General features: G+C 36.2%; 2 protein-coding genes across 4 annotated transcripts in view; one reads left to right on the top strand and one right to left on the bottom strand.

Annotated features, from left to right (window-relative positions):
* Positions 1-10,697, top strand: part of LOC5576696 (dual specificity mitogen-activated protein kinase kinase dSOR1) — a 33,167-nt gene extending 22,470 nt beyond the window's left edge. For both annotated transcript variants that reach the window (XM_021848761.1, XM_001662787.2), the window contains exons 3-4: positions 9,427-9,759; positions 9,823-10,697. In XM_021848761.1, coding sequence (XP_021704453.1) covers positions 9,427-9,759; positions 9,823-9,936 — 447 coding nt within the window. In that variant the 3' untranslated portion in view covers positions 9,937-10,697. The remainder of the gene's footprint in view (positions 1-9,426; positions 9,760-9,822) is intronic.
* On the bottom strand, positions 5,619-8,830 carry LOC5576697. Of its 2 annotated transcripts, none has more exons than XM_021848762.1 (2): positions 8,755-8,830; positions 5,619-7,149 (listed from the first exon to the last, which is right to left on the bottom strand). In XM_021848762.1, exons 1-2 carry the CDS (start codon positions 8,778-8,780, stop codon positions 6,174-6,176), a joined length of 1,002 nt encoding a protein of 333 aa, XP_021704454.1. In that variant the 5' UTR covers positions 8,781-8,830; the 3' UTR covers positions 5,619-6,173. The 2 variants fall into 2 exon arrangements, with proteins under 2 accessions (XP_021704454.1, XP_001662835.1); XM_001662785.2 differs by lacking the exon at positions 8,755-8,830 and adding an exon at positions 7,209-8,748.
* Positions 10,698-19,246: the final 8,549 nt, after the last annotated feature.

The raw sequence follows: 19,246 nt of genomic DNA, 5'->3' as shown, positions 1-19,246 counted from the left end.
AGGAAAGGAGTTTTAGGAAGAATCTCTTAAGAAAATCGGGATGGAAACCTGGAGGACTTCTTATTCTGTTTAATGAAATCCCTGGAGGAATTCATGGGTAAATCTGTGTAGGAATTCCTAGAGGAATTCTATGAGTTATCCCCGGAGAATTTTTTTTGAGATCCAGTATGAATCTCTGGAGAAATTTCAAGAATTACCTGAAGAAAAAAAATATAAGAATAATTCATGTAGTGAATTTTCTTGGAGAATTCCTAAAGGAAACTCTTGGGGAATCTATACGATTTTATGAAGTTATTTCTTGTAGTATCCTTAGATGAATTTTCGGTGGAATCCCCGAAGGAATTCCTGGAGCGATCTCTGGAGAAAATCTCTGAAATAATTCCTAGAAAAATTTAGAGAGGACTACTTGAGGAATTTCTGGAGAAATCACTGGAGAAATATCTGAAGTGATCCTTTAAGGAATTGTCGTAGTGTAACCTGGAGAAAGCCTTGAAAACATCTCTGCAATAATTCCTATGCAGATTTTTCTAGAGGAATTCTTAGATGTTTCTGGAAGAATTTTTGGAGGGATATAAGGAGAAATTGCTTGACAAATTATTGGATGAATCTACGGTGGAATCACTGGAGGCATTTCGACAGAAACTCCTGGCAAAATCGCTATAAGAATCCCTGTAGAAATGTCCTTGCAAAAATTACTCACGGCGTGTATATGGGAAAGGTTTATCACAAAAAAATATGCATCGCTAAATCTTTCACCATTCGAAAATATAGGTTTTTAGCTTTCATTTGACGTGTTCCTTAAAAAAATCCACCGAGGGATCCCGAACATTTTTTTTTTTTTTTTTAATTTTTGTTCTTTAGAGTACATTGTTTTTAAATGTAATCATTGCAAAAGACAGCTTCGTTGGATAAAAGTTTTATTTTCATATAAAAGTTCATAAAATAAATAGATATACATATCTATTGAGTAAAAAAACAAAACTGTCCTATGTGATTTTGAGGATTTATTGAGCTATAGGACACTTATTCGATTAGATATGTTGTAAGTCCGACTGTTCTCTTATTCATACTGTGGAAGTACAGTACTGGACAGAATAAAGTACGCATTGGCCGTTTTTCCATACAAAATGGTCAAGTTTGGAGATCTGAATCTCAGCTTTTAGTGGTCCGATTGATCCGAAATTTTCACCACAGCCTAGATATAACATAGATTTTACTCAATTAAAATATCACTGCATTTGAAACACAATCTTTTAAATCATTAAAAATCTCAGAATTGGCAAAAAATTGCAAAATTTAATTTTGAAAATATTTTGAAAACAATCAGTTTTAACGAAAAATTATGTTCTGCAAACTTGTGTGTCTTATCGAATTGTACATTTTTGCAGAAGGACATATTGCTCTAAGTATTTTCATTTAAAAATTATTTTTACTCTAAAATTTTGTCATTTTTATCAAAATTTGAGATTTGCGATAACTTAAAAGTTCGTTGATGAAAAACTAGGAATTTCTAGCCTAGCAAATTTGAGGTTACTTTCAAGCTGCGGTGAAAATTTCAGTCAATCGGACAACTAGAAACCGAGATATAAGACTCCAAACTTGATCATTTTGTATGAAAAAACGGCCAATGCGTACTTTATTCTGTCCAGTACAGTATATCTAACCGAGCACTGTTTCTTTTCATGCGGTTAGAATACATTAAATTTATTCTTCTTCTGTCTGGCATTCCACCTCTGCTGGGACATAGCCTGCTTCCCAGCTTAGAGTTCGTTGAGTACTTAGTTATTGATTGAGAATTTTCTTTGCCAATCAACCGTTAAAGATTAAAAGTAGAATGGATCAAAATTACAACGGCCTACGAAAGTAAATGGAATATGCTTAAACGCCCTGTTACCCAAGCGTTAGCAAAAAGCTTAAAAAATCCTCATTAAGAAGATTATCCTGGCACCCGGAGTAAGTGACACTACACAGAATTTTTAACTAGTATTGAAGTTATTTTGATGTTTTTATCTTGGAATTTCAAAATTTAATAAGAATATAGTGGAAGATATTTCCTGTTAAATTAAATCATAAAAATAATTCCACCGTGAAAGTGGTTTTCTGACAAGCAGAACAACAATAATACAATTTTCACAATTACTGCAGTAATTAAAACACGTAAGTTTTACCATTTTATACTCCTTTTAGATTGATATCATATTCATATAATATACATATGTTTTCAACATGAAATATGGTTAATTATGTGATTATTGGCAACGGTAAGTATCATAAGGAAGAATAAAAAGTTAAATTTCATGTACCCACTTGCCCCGTAGGGTTGAGTAACTGCAATTTACAGTAGATTTTTATGACTTTATTCTAAGGGTTTCAATATCTCGAAAAGATACCTTCCCATTCGTGCGGACATCAGCTAATACAGGGTGCAATTTTTGCAATTTTTTGGGCTATTTCGTGAAAGCAACATAAATCAAGTGGCTGCATTTATTGGTCGTAGCAAAATGAGCTCCATACAGCATGCATTTTACATTACCTTTTTGAGCTTTTTGGGGGGTTTTGCGATGATAGCGACTCAAGAGTCTGCCTTGAGCTCTGCCTCTGTTTTTACAGTAACTCCATAAACTTAAGTCAGGAGGAGTCAAATTAGGATCTCCAAATTCAAATCATGTGTCCCTTTTTTATGGCAGATGTCCATGGAATTTCCGTTTCCGACATAATGACATAATTTCGTTTCCGACATAATGAACAAACTTCCAAAGATATCGAATTTATCGACTGTTTCGTACTGTTTGGAAAAAGAAAAAATTCTCAATGATTTTTTTGGTCTAGTCCAAACTGTTAGTACTTACTTGGTCATGGAATGGCATTTCTTGAATCTTGAATAGATTTTCTGTTCCTCAAATGTGGCATTTTTGCTTATTTATGAAGCCAGATTGTGCCTGTTGACCACGATATTTTCAAGGATATAACAGTTGAGTTAACACAACTGCAAGACTTTTTTTCAATTCAAAGAGTCAATATTTTGGCATGTTGTTTTTTATATCATATTAATTGTGGAAAATATGACAATACTAACCCAGCAGCAAGTGATATTGATTTGTAAAAATGGTTCAAAAGAGCTCTATTTCGTATCAATCGTTTGGCAGCGTCCTATTATTATGTAACGCTAAAATCGGAAATTTTTGAACACCTCACCCCATCCCCCTCCGTAACGTTTTGTGTATGGAAAAATTAAACGCTATTCCTCCTCCTCCTAAAGCGTTACGTAGTTTGTGGAATTTTCAGGATGGTTGATTAGATCTCATCGGTCGAGTATATTTTTCTTACACACAATATATAAAAAAAACGATCATGATAGGCGAATCAAATTCTCAGTTAATGAGTAACCGAAGAACTCTTATTTGAGAACCTGGCTTTGTCTTAATAGGGGTGTAATTCCAGAAAAAAAGGAAAAGAAAATTAATCTTTTCTAAATATGAACAGAAACAGTTATACACTAGAATCAAATACACACTTAAATCCGCATGCCGATCTCAGCTGTGCAAATCTCGGTTAAAGGTCGTGTGTTGACATCTTAGTAAAAGTGACGTTTGGTAACGGCACTCAAAGGTGCTGTTTTAAGTAAGCTTGATGTTAGGCTGACATATCAGTTAAAATTAATTTGCTTACCGCTCCGCTGTGCGGATCTTGGTAAAAGAATGAAAAATTAACTCAACTGAGTGTGTCCTCCACTGTACGAGTAAGTGTCCTATCCACAAGATCACATAGGACAGTTATGTCTATTACAATATGTAATCTTATTTATCTATGTTATATCAACTTTAATTTGAAATTTGGGCTACCATCGAGCTTGAGAGAAAAAAAACTGTCTTTTACCATGATTATATTTGAAAATATTGTACTTCAAGGAACAAAAATTTAAAATAAAAAAAAAAATGTTCGGGATCCCTCGGTGGATTTTTTTGGGGAACCCGTCAAATGAAAGCTGAAAACCTATATTTTCGAATGCTGAAAGATTTAGCGATGCCTATTTTTTTTTGTGATAATATTGTTCTACCAGACACGCCGTGTACTGGAATAATCCTTGAGGGAATCCCAGGGGAAATTCCTGGCAAAATTCCAGAACGAGTCGCTGGAGGTATTTCTGGAGCCCTATCGAAGCCGGTCTAGAAAATCTGGTACCGAACAACAGTTCTTCATGAAGGAGTCTAATGGGTTTCGGAAGGAATCGATAAAACATTCAATAAATGATATCCTGGAGGAAATTCTAAAAACCGTGAAGTTCTCTAGTCTCCGACTAATAATCCAAACGATTTCCTCAACAATTCTTGACATTTTCATGACCCTTGCAGTCTTATAAGGAATTCAAAGAAGGATAAGTTGAGGAAAATCATTTGTTAATAATGTACTTTGATAACATGTAACATGTTGACGAACAATGAATACACCACACTTTGGTTGCTACGACCAGCAGTCATGGAACCAAAGACATGTTTTTTTCGAACTGTGTAAAACGAAGGGGAAACGAACCTACAGAACCTCAAACAGTTCGCGCGAATATTGAACGATTTTTTTAACGAACTTCCATGCATTGCGCGTAGTAGTGTAGTTAAGGCTTAAGAAATCCGCCAAAAAATTTCTACAATCAGCACCTTAAATTGCCGTTCTAAATTATCTACGAATGCTTCAAGCTTTTCATATTATATTTGTTCCGTGCAGTGAGATCCTTATTACGCCATGTTGGTAAAACTTCCCCTTAGTTTTTCTTCTACCCTATTGAATTTAGGGCACCCGCTTTCTAATTACTAGCCATGACAATCAAATCCTGGATGGATAACTGCTTTCAAATTACTAGAGTATATGTATTTAAATAACTATTTTCGTTTGTAGACATTCTGTTTTGATCTTCATCACTTTTTGGTAATTTTCCGATCATGACTGCTACCAGCCCTGTCTTATGATAAATTACTACTATATTGCCATCTGGAAGCTACCAACCATGCTACAGCTACCTGATTTCACATCAAAATGCTCAATTAATCTTTTTATCTTATTTTCTCAAAGGGGTATCTCTATTTATAAAATTATTTGGGTAGGATAGAAGCTCTAATTCTGGTCTTCTCCAACCAGTAGTTACCATAATGGATCATAGTATCATTTCACGAAGCAAATCAGCATTGATCATTTCGTGCTCAATTGCCCATTGCACGGTGACGTCATCAGAAAATCGCTCTCTTTCTCTCCTACAAGAGATCTGGAAACAACGGTGCCAGTACCTGTCAAAGTTGACAGGTACTGGCACCATTGTTTTCAAGTTTTGTTGAAGAGCGAAAGAGAGAGCATTTCGCCGTGAAATGCCTAATAGACTACATTAAGGTAACACGGGAGACCGTGTTATTTTCCCTATCTTCTGTTTCACTCTAACAATTTTCATCAAAACTTTGCAGAAGCAAATCTCGAGTTCTAGTGAACTGATGAAGCTGAAAATGTAATCGATTGTGCACTACATATGTAGAATTATATGATAAATTTTCCACATCGATATATGGAGTGGTACTTGAGATTTGCTTCTTCAAATGGATAGTGTGATTATAATAACGTCCCGTGCGGCCCTAACCTAATGTAGCACTTTTATTGATATTTATTGAATCGTCAAACAGAGGAGATAATATTCATTCCCAAACAAAATTGACATTCTCATAATCTAATTTGACCAGGGTGTCCCAAAGTAGCCACTATCATGAGTAATAAATGCGATTGACCGATTTAGGAACTGAAATTAAAAATTTGCTCAGAACTGGTTATGAAATTCCACAACGCGCTTTTCAATGCAACTAAATGATAACTACCCACTTTCAATGAATTGAAAGCTTCCATTTGACGTAAGTCTTGTTGGCTTTCCACACATATTTTTTAAATATATCCTCTAAGGCTGGCTAAAACCGGTGCTTCTGCCCCAATTGCAGTCTCTTCCATTCAATTCACTTCGTAATGGGTTCGAACTTTGAACCGTCCAAAATTACATTTATTCGCATACACATTTATTCACTTAATCATCCATTTACATCGAACAAACGCTACAAAACTTCATCTTTAAAAGCACTAACAATTGATAAGCATAATGCCTACCATTTCGTTGATTCAGACTACCTCTTGTTCCAACACAACTATCGTCATCGGTTCATGTGTCTAAACACCACTAGTACAATGTATAGAAATAGCACGGCAGTTACGATTACTAGGCTCGAAAGCAGTACAGCTTTACCGATGCTTACGGTTGATTCCTCTGGTCGTCTGTGGACGCAAATTCCAAATTTCCTCTCATAATTGTCATCAGTGTTACACATATCATACTTTTCGTCAAAGCTGACGTTGTGCGCCTTTAGTTCGGCAAATATCCTACTCATTTCAAGACTATCTATATGACTATTGTACAGATGGGCTTCCTTAAGTTTGGGAGCAGCCTGTAGCAGATCAGTTACGTTGATCGTTGAAAGCGAGTTATACTGAAGATTCAGGTACCCCAACGATGGAACGCTAATTCTGGAAAACTCCGCTGTCGTAATGCTGCCAAAATAGCAATCGAGGTGGATCATGCTGCTAGGCAGAGCATTCCAAGGGAATGACGTGAAATAGTTGTATTCGAGATATAGATATTTGAGTTTTGTTAGCGGGCGCAGTGCCGAACTCGGAATGTGATCCATAGTGTTACTCTCCAGAAGTAATACTTCCAAGTTCACTAAACGACTGATGAAATCTATGTTGGTTAAACTATTAGACGACAGATCCAGATAGGTGATTTGGTAATTTTCTGGATTGGATAAATTCACCAAAGTAATGTGATTATTGCTAAAATCTCCCATCGACAATTCAGCAGGCAATATCAGAGTCTGCATTTCCGTATTAGTCATCTCAATACTCGAAGGACGGTGCATGGCTTCGTAGAGCTCACTGTCGAATGTTTTCACTTTGGAAGAGATCATTTTTGCAGATGGTGACGATTTGATCTGATATTGCTGGTAGCCTGTAGGAAAGCTAACTTGATCGCCCGGATGGTAGGAAATGAATTCAATTCTGCACAAGGAAGCCACCGGATACGGAAGGCATTCATAGTGGGTAGCAATTGCTATGGCCAGCAATGAGAGAAACCTGGTGAAATAGTGTTACTCGATTAAGAGGTTAGAATTAAAAGGGGAAAGGCTACTTACGGAAGGAATGTTTGCAATCGCAGCATCTTGTATTAGTACTGCGTACAGGGAGCCGGTTCGAGTTCGAATGATTGCGCTGAAGCTGAACTCGCAAATTCGTGATAAGGTTGTTTTTATGTATTTCGTCGTGAAAGTTTTCGAAACTGATTATGCTAGATCAGAGGTTTTCAACCTTCTTGACACGTACCGCATTTTGAGAGTTCCACTAAAATTTCAATGAAATCTCTATTGTCGTATGCTTAGTGCTTATCGAGAGAGTTAAATCAACTAAAAAGTAGCTTTGTGTTTATTTGCTAAATTATTATAATAATTACAAGAAATTATAGCCTGTCTCATTAATTTTACTTGGTGGTGATTTCGATCTTGGAATCGTAAAAAATTACATATATTTACATCACATAGACCAATATAAACAGTTACATGTTTTCCTTAATCAAATTCTATTTACAGCTATCGAACGCTACAAAAATTCCTCAAACATAACACTTACAGTTGATAAGCATAATGCCTACCATTTTTCGCTGATTCACACTATCTCTTGTTCCATCACAACTATCGTCATCGGTTCATGTGTCTAAACACCAGCAGTACAATGTACAGAAATACCACAGCAGTTACGATTACTAGGCTCGAAAGCAGTACAGCTTTACCGATGCTTACGGTTGATTCATCTGGTCGTCGCTGAACGCAAATTCCAAATTTCCTCTCATAATAGTCATTGGTGTTACACATATCATACGGTTCATCAAAGCTGACATTGTTCGCCTTTAGATCGGCAAAAATCTCACTCATTTCGAGACTATCTATATGACTATTGTACAGATGGGCTTCCTTAAGCTTGGGAGCAGCCTGTAGCAATTCAGTTACGTTGATCGTTGAAAGCGAGTTATGCTCAAGATTCAAATACTCCAACGATGGAAGGCTGACTCTGGAAAATTCCGCTGTTGTAATGCTGCTCAAATAACAATCGAAGTGGATGATGCTGCTAGCCAGAGCATTCCAAGGAAATGACGCGAAAGAGTTATATTGGAGATATAGATATTTGAGTTTCGTTAGCGGGCGCAGTGCCGAACTCGGAATGTGATCCATAGTGTTACTCTCCAGAAGTAATACTTCCAAGTTCACCAAACGACTGATGAAATCTATGTTGGTTAAACTATTAGACGACAGATCCAGATAGGTGATTTGGTAATTTTCTGGATTGGATAAATTCACCAAATTAATGTGATTATTGCTAAAATCTCCCATCGACAATTCAGCAGGCAATATCAGAGTCTCCATTTCCGTATTAGTCACCTCAATACTCGAAGGACGGTGCATGGCTTCGTAGAGCTCACTGTCGAATGTTTTCACTTTGGAAGAGATCATTTTTGTAGATGGTGACGATTTGATCTGATATTGCTGGTAGCCTGTAGGAAAGCTAACTTGATCGCCTGGATGGTAGGAAATGAACTCAATTCTGCACAAGGAAGGCACCGGATACGGAAGGCACTCATAGTGGGTAGCACTGGCTATGGCCAACAATACAAGGAAAAAGACTACTTACGAAAATAATGTTTGCAATCGCAGCATCTTGTACTAGTACTGCGTACAGGGAGCCGGTTCGAGTTCGAATGATTGCGCTGAAGCAAAGCCCGCAAATTCGAGATAAGGTTTGTTTCATGTATTTCGTCGTGAAAGTTTTCGAATCTGATTATGCTAGAACAGAGGTGTTCAACCTTCTTGACATGTACCGCATTTTGAAAGTTTCATCAAAATCTCTATTGTCGTATTCCTTGAATTTTTGCTTCTTCTCTACATGAATATCTATAACGCATTCAGACATGAATGAAAAACAGTAAAACCAACTGGAAGCCTAACATTTTAATTTTTTCGAATGGAATGGTTATTCCAAATGTATTTAGCTTGAAGATAGCGTTTTATGTTTAATAGAAAGACCGGTCATGTTCTGACCTGACAAAGAACGATTTTTTTCCAATGTGGAATTATGCTTTACGAATTTCGTTATTATGAATCCGGCTCACGATAATAATTGTTGACGTTGAATTCTAATATTTTCATAAAAGATTTTACACTTATTTAAATAGGCTTTTCTTTAATCGATAATGTTAGAATGATCATAATCACATGAAGTGGCCGGCCTGCCGGCATTTTCACGTCTATCACTCTTCATCAATTCAGTAAACGAATCAAAATCTCATAATTCTTGCCCTTCCAGCCGGAACGCCTGCAGGGCACCCACTACTCGGTCCAGTCGGACATTTGGTCGCTCGGTTTGTCGCTGGTCGAAATGGCCATCGGAATGTACCCGATCCCGCCTCCGGATGCCAAAATGTTGGACTACATCTTCCAGGACAAAGGCGACGATAGTTCACCCGGCCAGAACATCATCGAACCGAAACCGATGGCCATCTTCGAGCTGCTGGACTACATCGTCAACGAACCACCGCCCAAGCTGGAGCACCACTCATTCACCGATCGGTTTAAGGACTTTGTCGATCGGTGCCTGAAGAAGAACCCCGAGGAACGGGCCGATCTCAAGACGCTAATCGTAAGTAATCGTTGGAACACATTTTTCAATTCTTTTCGTTTCACATCAATATCGTTCGCACAGAACCACGACTGGATCAAGAATATCGAACAGGAGGACGTGGACATTGCCGGCTGGGTGTGCAAAACTATGGATCTGCTCCCATCTACGCCGAAGCGCAACGCGTCGCCTAATTAAACCGAACGGAAGCAGTTTTAATAAGCATGAAAGTGAAACGTCTCTATGAATGTTTAAACAAAGGTCTTAACTATGCGCGTAGACTTATAGCCGCATAGCATGCGAGTAGGTTAGGTGCGCGGAATTCCGGCATCGTTCCGTGTTTGTAGTTTTATTTTTAGTAATGCATAGGAAGTTTTATTTTAATTGTGTACAGTATAACGCTTTTTATTGTCTCAATCGATATAGCATGCAATAGGGGCATCTACTTCAGTGTACGAGTTTTACAGTGATGCATTAAATGCTATCGAAAAGTATGATTCAACACAATGAATAAAATACATTTACTGAACATATGTGTCATTATAGTAAATATTAATGGGTATCTGAACATATTGATCCATGTACAACAATATTAAATCGAGATGCAAGAGAAAGGAAGAATGACAACACTTACCGGAAGGAAAACGCATTCCCTCTATTCTTAAATACTCTTTCAATGTAGTTGCAGAATTAACCTAACAGGAATGTATTCTACGACTTTTAGTTAGTATTTGGAAATGCATCTACAAATACACAGAATCAACTTCACTATCTAACTATACTGCACCGTGAAGAGAAAAAAATGATCCCACTTTGATGAATCATATTGAACAAACTACAAGCTTAAAACGTGTCGCTGACAACACTGATGACTATACAGGCGAAAATTCGAAAACAAAAAGTTTCAACCATTTACATTACATGCAGGACAAATGTATTGGAAATATTTTAAACTCGAACGTTGCTGGTTTTGAATGCTTTGTGAAAGAACATCCAATCGCTGATCGAACGGCTTGCTGTTGATTCTGACTTGATATGAGAACTTATTTTTCTGAGGTTCTTTCGACTAAACAGAAGAAATTTTGACCTTTAAAAAAAGAAGAAATTTTGACCTTTTTGACTATCATTCGTTGGTTAGAGTATCGACCTACAGTATTGGACAAAACATTTGTAACTTTTTCGATTTTCCATACAAAATTACCAACTTTGGTAAGCTAGATCTCAGCTGTTTATGGACTGATTTGAATGAAATTTTCACAGAACATCAGATATAACTTGAATTTTCACATATATTTTTGTATAATTTTTCCAATCACGAATTTATAAGTTATAACGGTTTAACTAAAGTGTAATTTTCGACGAAAAATTCAAAACAATTTATCTCAAAATCTAATAGCTCCACAATTAAATTGTCTTCAGCAAACTTGTTCATCTCGTTAACAGCTACAACTTTGCTGAAGATACCATGAAGCTATTCCTTCAAAATGTTTAGTACTGTCATTTATAAAAAATCGTCAAAAAATTCACTTTAGCCAAACCGTTACTGCTTTTGACCTTGTGATTGGAAAAATCACTCAAAAATATATGTTAAAATTCAAGTTATGTCTGATGTTCTGCCAAAATTTCATTCAAATCGGTCCATAAATAGCTAAGATATAGCTTACCAAAGTTGGTAATTTTGTATGGAAAATCGAAAAAGTTGCAAATGTTTTGTCCAATACTGTATGTGCATGGTGGACGAGAACATGATGCGAAACCGCAAGCCGCGAATTGTGGTGATTTTTGCAAGAAGCGAAAAACCAGAGAAAGAACCAAAACCGCAAAGCTGTTTTGACTGGTGAAACTTCTCTCACTGGCGAAGCAAGTGATTCAAAGGCTTTATTACGTTTGCAATTTGGGGCCTTCCTTAGCCAAGTGGTTAGAGTCCGCGGCTACAAAGCAAAGCCATGGTGTAGGTGTCTGGGTTCGAATCCTGGTCGTTCCAGGATCTTTTTGTAATGGAAATTTCCTTGACTTCCCTGGGCATAGAGTATCGTCGTACCTGCCACACGAGATACGAATGCGAAAATGGCAACTTAGGCAAAGAAATCTCTCAGTTAATAACTGTGGAAGTGCTCGTAAGAACACTAAGCTGAGTAGCCGGCTCTGTCCCAGTGGGGACGTTAATGCCAAGAAGAAGAAGAAAACGTTTGCAAATTAAGCTTGCAAATAGTAGTTTACGTAACAAGTTGCAGAATGATGATTTTTACAGAACGAGTCGTACATTTATCCAACGAGGCTTGTCGAGTTGGATAATCACGACGAGTGTTGTAAAAATCAAGTTCTGCAACGAGTTGCGTACAACATTTTTTGCAATTTCGTAGAAGACCACTTGAGAATATCAGAAATCATATCGACGCTCATCCACCATTATTTTGCAATTTCTGTAAATTGTTTTGTACTGATACATTAACCTTCGGGCTGTCGCGCTGTTGTACTTTGTACAACAGCTGTGATTTATATGCTATCATTTTGCAACAAAGACATCTATCAATAATTGACAGTATTTATTTACAGTATGACCCTCTATATTGCGGTAAAATCAACAAATGTACATGGAAGTCGCATAATAATGAACGCACTATATACGGTTCGAGTAAACCACAATTTGAAATCGGTATATCTCAAAATCTAGATAATTTAGAAACTTGGGGTCTTCAGCAAAGTTGTTCTGGAGATGAAGCGCTATCTTATGGTACCTCATTTAATTCGGAATTTGACCGCTAGGTGGCACTAGTGAGCATGGAAGTTTTACTTTTGTTTTGCAGATATTTCAGTATCCTGACCATTTTGAAAGCTGGCGTCTTCGGCAAAGTTGTTTAGTAAGTTAAGGACAATCATTGTTCGAGCTAGTTGATTCGAAATTTTGCCACTAGGCGGCGCTAGTTAGCATGAAACTTTTGTTCGTAGATATCTCATTAGCCTGACCCCTTAGAAAGATAGCGTCTTCGGCAAAGTAGTTCAGTAACTCAAGGGCTATCATTGTTTGAGTCAAGAAATAGGATATTTTGCCACCAAGCGAGGCTAATATGCATGATCCATTTATTACGTAACGCTAAAATTGGAAATTGTTTACCCCCTCCCCCCCATCCGTAACGCTTTTTGTATGAAAAATTTCAAATTTTTGTATGGGCCGTAACGCTTGAGCCTACTCCTCCCCTCCCCCTAGAGCGTTACGTAATTTGTGGATGCCGCCCTAGTGGCAAAATTTTAAATCAACTAGCTCAAACAATGATAGTCCTTGAGCTACCGAACAACTTTGCCGAAGACGCCATCTTTCTAAGTAGTCAGGATCCTGAGATCTGTGGAACAAAAGTTTCATGCTCACTAGCGCCACCTAGTGAAAAAATCCCGAATTTCTTGGCTAAAATAATGATAGCCCTTGAGCTACTGAACAATTTTGCCGAAGACGTTATCTTTCTAAGTGGTCAGACTCCTGGGATATTCGCAAAACCAAGGGTGTTGTACAAAGTACAACGCGCGACTACTCGCGTTACAAAAATTCGCGCGACGACCGGAAGGTTAAGCAACTCAAAACAAAAGTAAGTAATTACACAGCTGAGTTCAATTCTGTAATGATTATTACGGCACTGCATAATTCAATGTAAGCAAGTAAGCCGTTTTATGACAGATTGGCTTGATGGAAAACAGCGTGTTAGGTACGATTATGAATTGCATAATAGTAGTTTACGAAACAAGTTGCAGAATGATGATTTTTACAGCACGAGTCGTAAATTTATCCTACGAGGCTTGCCGAGTAGGATAAGTACGACGAGTGCTGTAAAAATCGAGTTCTGCAACGAGTTACGTACAACATTTTTTGCAATTTCGTAGAAGACCACTTGAGAGTATCAGGAATTATATCGGAATGCATTCACCATTATTTTACGATTTCTGGAAAATTGTTGCGTTATGATTTATTACGCAACTCAAAACAGTTGCGTAATGAGAAAGCGTTGCGTAATGAATCATTACAGCACTTGTTTCAGTTGCGTAATGACTATTCCCGCACTGCAAACTTTAGTGCAAAAACTAGGCCGTTTCATGACAGAATGGCGTGATGAAAAACAGCCTATTACGATGAGAAATTGCAAAAAGGCTTTTTACGGACGTGTTGAAACATGAATTGCTATAGAATTGAAATGTCCTTCTACAGTCAACCCTCCATGAGTCGATATCGAAGGGACCATCGACTCATGGAAATATCGAGTCATGGAACAGCAATGCTATGGAAAGTCGTTTGAGGGGACCATCATAGTAACCATGAAATTTGATTTTTAGTATGGTTCCATGAGTCGATATCGAGTAATGGAACATCGACTCATGGAGGTTTAGCTGTATATCTGACGCCGCCTAATTCTTTTATTCCAACTTTCTTTGGCTCTAGGATTAGATATGGCAAAATTTGATTTTCTCCAAATCAAAAAGCTTCGGTTGATTTCAAGTTTGTTATTGAACAATACAAGCTTAATAAAGACAGATTTTTTTTACGCTTTTAATGGAATGCAATTGAAGGTTTGAATCACAGGACTGGTAGCAAGTCACTTTTAGCTTTGGTCACTAAAAATCACTATTTCCAACAAATAGTCACTAAAGTTACCAGTGGCGATTCCCTAACCTCAAAACTACCTGTTCCACGAATAGAAATTCTTAACTTTACGCAACCAATTTGCATCTATCAAATGAAGATTTACTAGAAAGGAAGATTCCAATCACACTGCGGAACACGTTTTTGTCTCCGGCACCAAAATACCGCTATTCACTTAATTAAGGGTTGTTGAATCCTTTGCTGTTTTCAGAAATATCATAGCACGTCTAGTTTTTTAGATATTGGCTGTTGAAAATGCAAAACATGACTATTTTAGCCAACTTGCATGCAAGTTTGCCAGCTTGTAAGGTAATATATTGATTTGCCACAGAATTCAAACTTTATGTATATAACAATACTTATCATCAAAGATTGTAATACTTTCGATGCGGAAATAGTAGTTTACGGAACAAGTTGCAGAATGATGATTTTTACAGCACGAGTCGTAAATTTATCCTACGAGGCTTGCCGAGTAGGATAATTACGACGAGTGCTGCAAAAATCGAGTTCTGCAACGAGTTACGTACAACATTTTTTGCAATTTCGTAGAAGACCACTTGAGGGTATCAGAAATTATATCGGAATGCATTCGCCATCATTTCAAAGTTTCTTAAAAAAAATGTTGTGTAATGATTCATTACGGAACTCAAAACAGTTGCGTAATGAGAAAGCGTTGCGTAATGAATCATTACAGCACTGGTTTCAGTTAGGTAATGACTATTCCCGCACTGCATACTTCAGTGCAGGAAAGTAGGCCGTTTCATGGCAGATTGGCGTGATGAAAACCAGCCTATTACGATGAGAAATTGCAAAAAGTTATTTTTGATGGTTTACAGAATTGTTGTATTTTGCCATATAGAAGAAACGAAGGATTTTGTATGGAGACTGCAAGCATGTTAGAAAAATAGGTTTAATCGAAATTTAATCGCGCAATTTCAATCAAATTATGTCTGAAATGAAGGTTCAAGTTCTATTTTGCATGTTTGGTGGATTAGATTACAAAAAAGTTTGATAAATTGTACTTTAAATTTCATGTAAACATTAATAAAACCAGTATTTTATACAACTTTGGTGACCCTTAGCTAGCGAGTATTTATGTTGTTAGGGATTATTTTAAAAATTACATTAGTAATTCCAACAAACACTGTTTTTTTACACGATTTTGGTCAAATATTTCTATACAAAAATCACATTGAACGTTGTTGGACGATAATAAATAAACAATAGTGATATCAGTGGCTATTCCCAAACGTAAAATCCGCTATATCTATAATCTAAGTATGCAAAGTTAGTCATTTTCAGAGTCGTAGCTCAGATAAAACTTCAGGTAGACTATAATTGCATTCAATAATTTAGTTATTGAGCTTCTATTTTTTGTTTGTTTTTGAATTCTGTCAGGATTTTTTAGAATGTTTTGAAATTCATTTACAATTGTCGCTAGTATACGTCTTCAACCAAGATTTTTTCCTCGATTTATTCCACAGGTTTATTAAGGGGCCGTCCATAAATGACGTAGCATTATTTCAATGATTGTTTACACCCCCCTCTCCCCTCGTAGCATTTAGTCGCAAATGTCGATACCCCCTTGGAAAATACGTAGCATATCGAACACACCTACCCTCCTCCTATAATTTTTTATTTGTCTTCCTTAGCGATTGAGCAAAAACTAAACCTTTAAATTCAAAACAAAGTTTGATATTAATCACTGACTGAAACGTCAGAGATGTCCTGCAACATTGAACGCATAATTCGCTGAATAAGTATCTTGTTTTACCGTTATAACGTTAATATTTGGCTAAATGAGCATATTGTATTCTTTTGAAAAATTAAAGCTCCATCAGAATATATGAATAAACTATTGATTCTTTGTCCTGTTAATATATAAGAAAACAACAATTCCAAGTCGAAATAGCTTTGATTTAAATTTATCTTCATAAGCTTTTAATTTGTTTATTTAAAAATGAAGTAATTTAAATACGAATACAATATAATATTCACATAACTATTTAAAGCTTAAATCTGTTTAATTGCATTTATCGAAAAAAAAAGAATTTCTTAGAATATTTTTAACCTTTTATATTAATTATCTAGTTATATATTAATGGTTTGAGGCTGAATCATAACTAAAGTTTATTAAATTAAAGAAAAAAGTTTGATAAGAAACTGTTTGTTGTATTTTCAGTATTGCTCTTTTTACCTACATAACTCAAAATGCTACGTCCGCTTGTTGGGACCCCTCCCTCCCCCTCGTCACACATCGTCATAAATTTGTGATGATCCCCTCCCCCCTAAAATGCTACGTCATTTATGGACGACCCCTAAGAAATGTTTCAAATAATTTGTTTTGTACCTCTACTTCAAAACCTTCAAAGAACTTTTGCCAGTAACTTCCTAATAAACAGGAATTTAGCTAAAAAATCTATAACAAGTTTGTTTACTGGAGTTCATGCATTTAATTTTTTTTTTCAACTGAAAGCAGAACAATGCTGATATCTCCAGTAATTTCTACAGGAATTGTTCTGAAAGTTCTCTTACGAGTTCTTCCGGGAAATTACTCTTGTAGTGTTTCAGTTGTTACTCCAGGAAATCTTTCAAAGAGATTTATTGCAAGGTTTTTTTTTAGAGAAATTTGCTCGGGGATTTTTTTTAAAATCCTACCATAATTATCGTTATTTTTTTGTTTCATTAATCAATTGAGCAATAGTATATCTGAAAAATCTTCGCTGGCTTTCTCAGAGCTTTCTCCCATATTTTTCCTTCAGAGACTCTTGCAGGAGTTAATTAGGTAGGGTGGAAGCACCGATTTTGACCATATCGCCAGTTGTAGCCATAGTGGTTAATACATACACCGTTTCTAGTAGAAAACCAGTAGCTTACATTATCATGATAGAGCCATAGAACTACGTCCATTTACTAGTCCGAATTGGTTCAAAATCTTAGCAAAAACATTCATTTTCCGTACTTTTAAAAAAGTTATACAAAATCGGGCTTTTTTGGAACAACACACATGTTGTGTATTGTTTACACACTGATCGAGCTTGTGCCGATGTATGCTTCATTTTAACAAAACCGAATCGCAAATCGTACTAAAATTTGTATAACTTCTTGCGTGTATTCCCAATTTGGTGCTTCTACTGTAGGGGGAGATCCCCCAGTACCGGACACTTAAGCCACTGAATTCATAATTCGAAAAATATTGATTTTATCGGCTCGTGTTACCCATTTATGATAAATATTATCATTTTTATAGTGTAAAAAAATTAATTCGAAAATATAAATATTAATTTTGACATTGCATTTTGATGATGTATTTTAGTACCAAATTGGCCGATGTTGAAAGGTGGCACCCAATACTGGACACCATCTGGCAATGCCTCGAATTCTGTAAATTTGAACATCATTGAATGTGTACACTAGAGGAATAGTTTATAATTATCAATTAAATGCATTTGCAACATTTACAAGAATAATTTGAGTTTTTCTTAGTTTGCAAGATGCCTATCAAAAACCTCTTTCATGTATGATGAAAAAAAAGCACATTTTACGATGTTGTTCTGAATGTTCATTCTTCTTAATATTATTGCATGTTTGATACCTTGATCGACGGAACCCGTGAAAAATGAAAGTATTTTAAGACACTGATGCAATAATTACAAAGATATCATATAACAAATCAAGCTGTCCGAAACTACTTAACCAAAATTGTAATTTGGCCCTATTTAGTTCAATTATGGTATAAAATACATTCATACTCGGTTTAATTCTACGAGTGGCGTGAGGTGACAATTGTCGGTGTCGTATAGCGAGGTGACAATTCTCGACTCGAGTGAAGTGACTCGCCGTGCAAATCAAATGGATAGTCACTTCACTCTAGTCGACAATTGTCACCTCGCTATACGACACCGACAATTGTCACCTCACGCCACTCGTAGAATAAGCCCAACTATCAAATTAGGATTATGTGCGATCATGCTTGCGGGATCCAAAGTATTTTTTCATATTCAAAATAATTACTGAATAGGCTTAAAATTAAGGGGAAACGTAATTTTTTTAAAGATTTTCAAACTTTTCTACTTTTTTAAAAAAGCATGCATATTTCAAGGATGTGTTATTCTACGCAAACATTAGCCTACATGATAGCTTTCTTTTCTACTAATACACCATCTTGATTGGACCATGATTTCTCAATGTTTCGACTTTGTCCGGTATTGGGTACTGTAGCAGAAGTTTCATCTCAGATTACATTACAATTTTCTTCAGAAATACGTCCTGTTTTTTCATAATTCTCTACTTCTTCCTACAATTTTGGTAAACAATCATTGACAGGTTAATTGAAGACTTTCTAGGAATTATTAAAGGAAATCCGAGGAAGATACACTAGATGAATTGTAAACCAATTTTAAGAAAAAATTGGCCTAGAAATACCTCGATAACATCTGGTAGAATCTCTTGAGTTCTCTAGAAATTTCTGGAGATTTCACAGAGATTTTGTTGATGGAATTTCTGAGAATATCTCTGGAGTAATTTCTGGAAGAAGATAACTGAGAGAAATTTCTATTTGAATTCTTGAAGGTTCTTAGACGAATACCTTGTTGGGAAACCTTGACAAATCATTAGAAGAAGGAAACTGTAAATATGCCTGATCGATGAAATTCATGAAGAAACTCATGATAAGAGTAGTACCTGGCGAAAGATTAACTCCTTCTCGCCTACGACTTATTTGGATAAGAAAAAATGCTCTAGACAAAATTTGCTGGGACAAAAGTTGTTGAAAATTGTTTAAATTCATCGAAACAATGATGACGATGATTACGATGACGGAGCGTTGAACGTTAAGTTAAAATCGAGCATTTGTCGAAACTGAAGAGGGCAGTTTTTTTT

The sequence above is a fragment of the Aedes aegypti genome, chromosome 3 (assembly GCF_002204515.2).
Source record: "Aedes aegypti strain LVP_AGWG chromosome 3, AaegL5.0 Primary Assembly, whole genome shotgun sequence".
Classification (NCBI taxonomy): Eukaryota; Metazoa; Arthropoda; class Insecta; order Diptera; family Culicidae; genus Aedes; species Aedes aegypti.
The sequence above is the reverse complement of the archived record's forward strand: the minus strand, read 5'-3'. Positions and strand labels throughout refer to the sequence as shown.

Coding starts and splice junctions, on each gene's coding strand:
- LOC5576697 (XM_021848762.1), bottom strand. CDS start 8,780: ATGCTGCGATTGCAAACATTATTTTC. Junction 7,150..8,754: donor CGATTGCAAACATTATTTTC/GTAAGTAGTCTT, acceptor CTATTTCACCAG/GTTTCTCTCATTGCTGGCCA.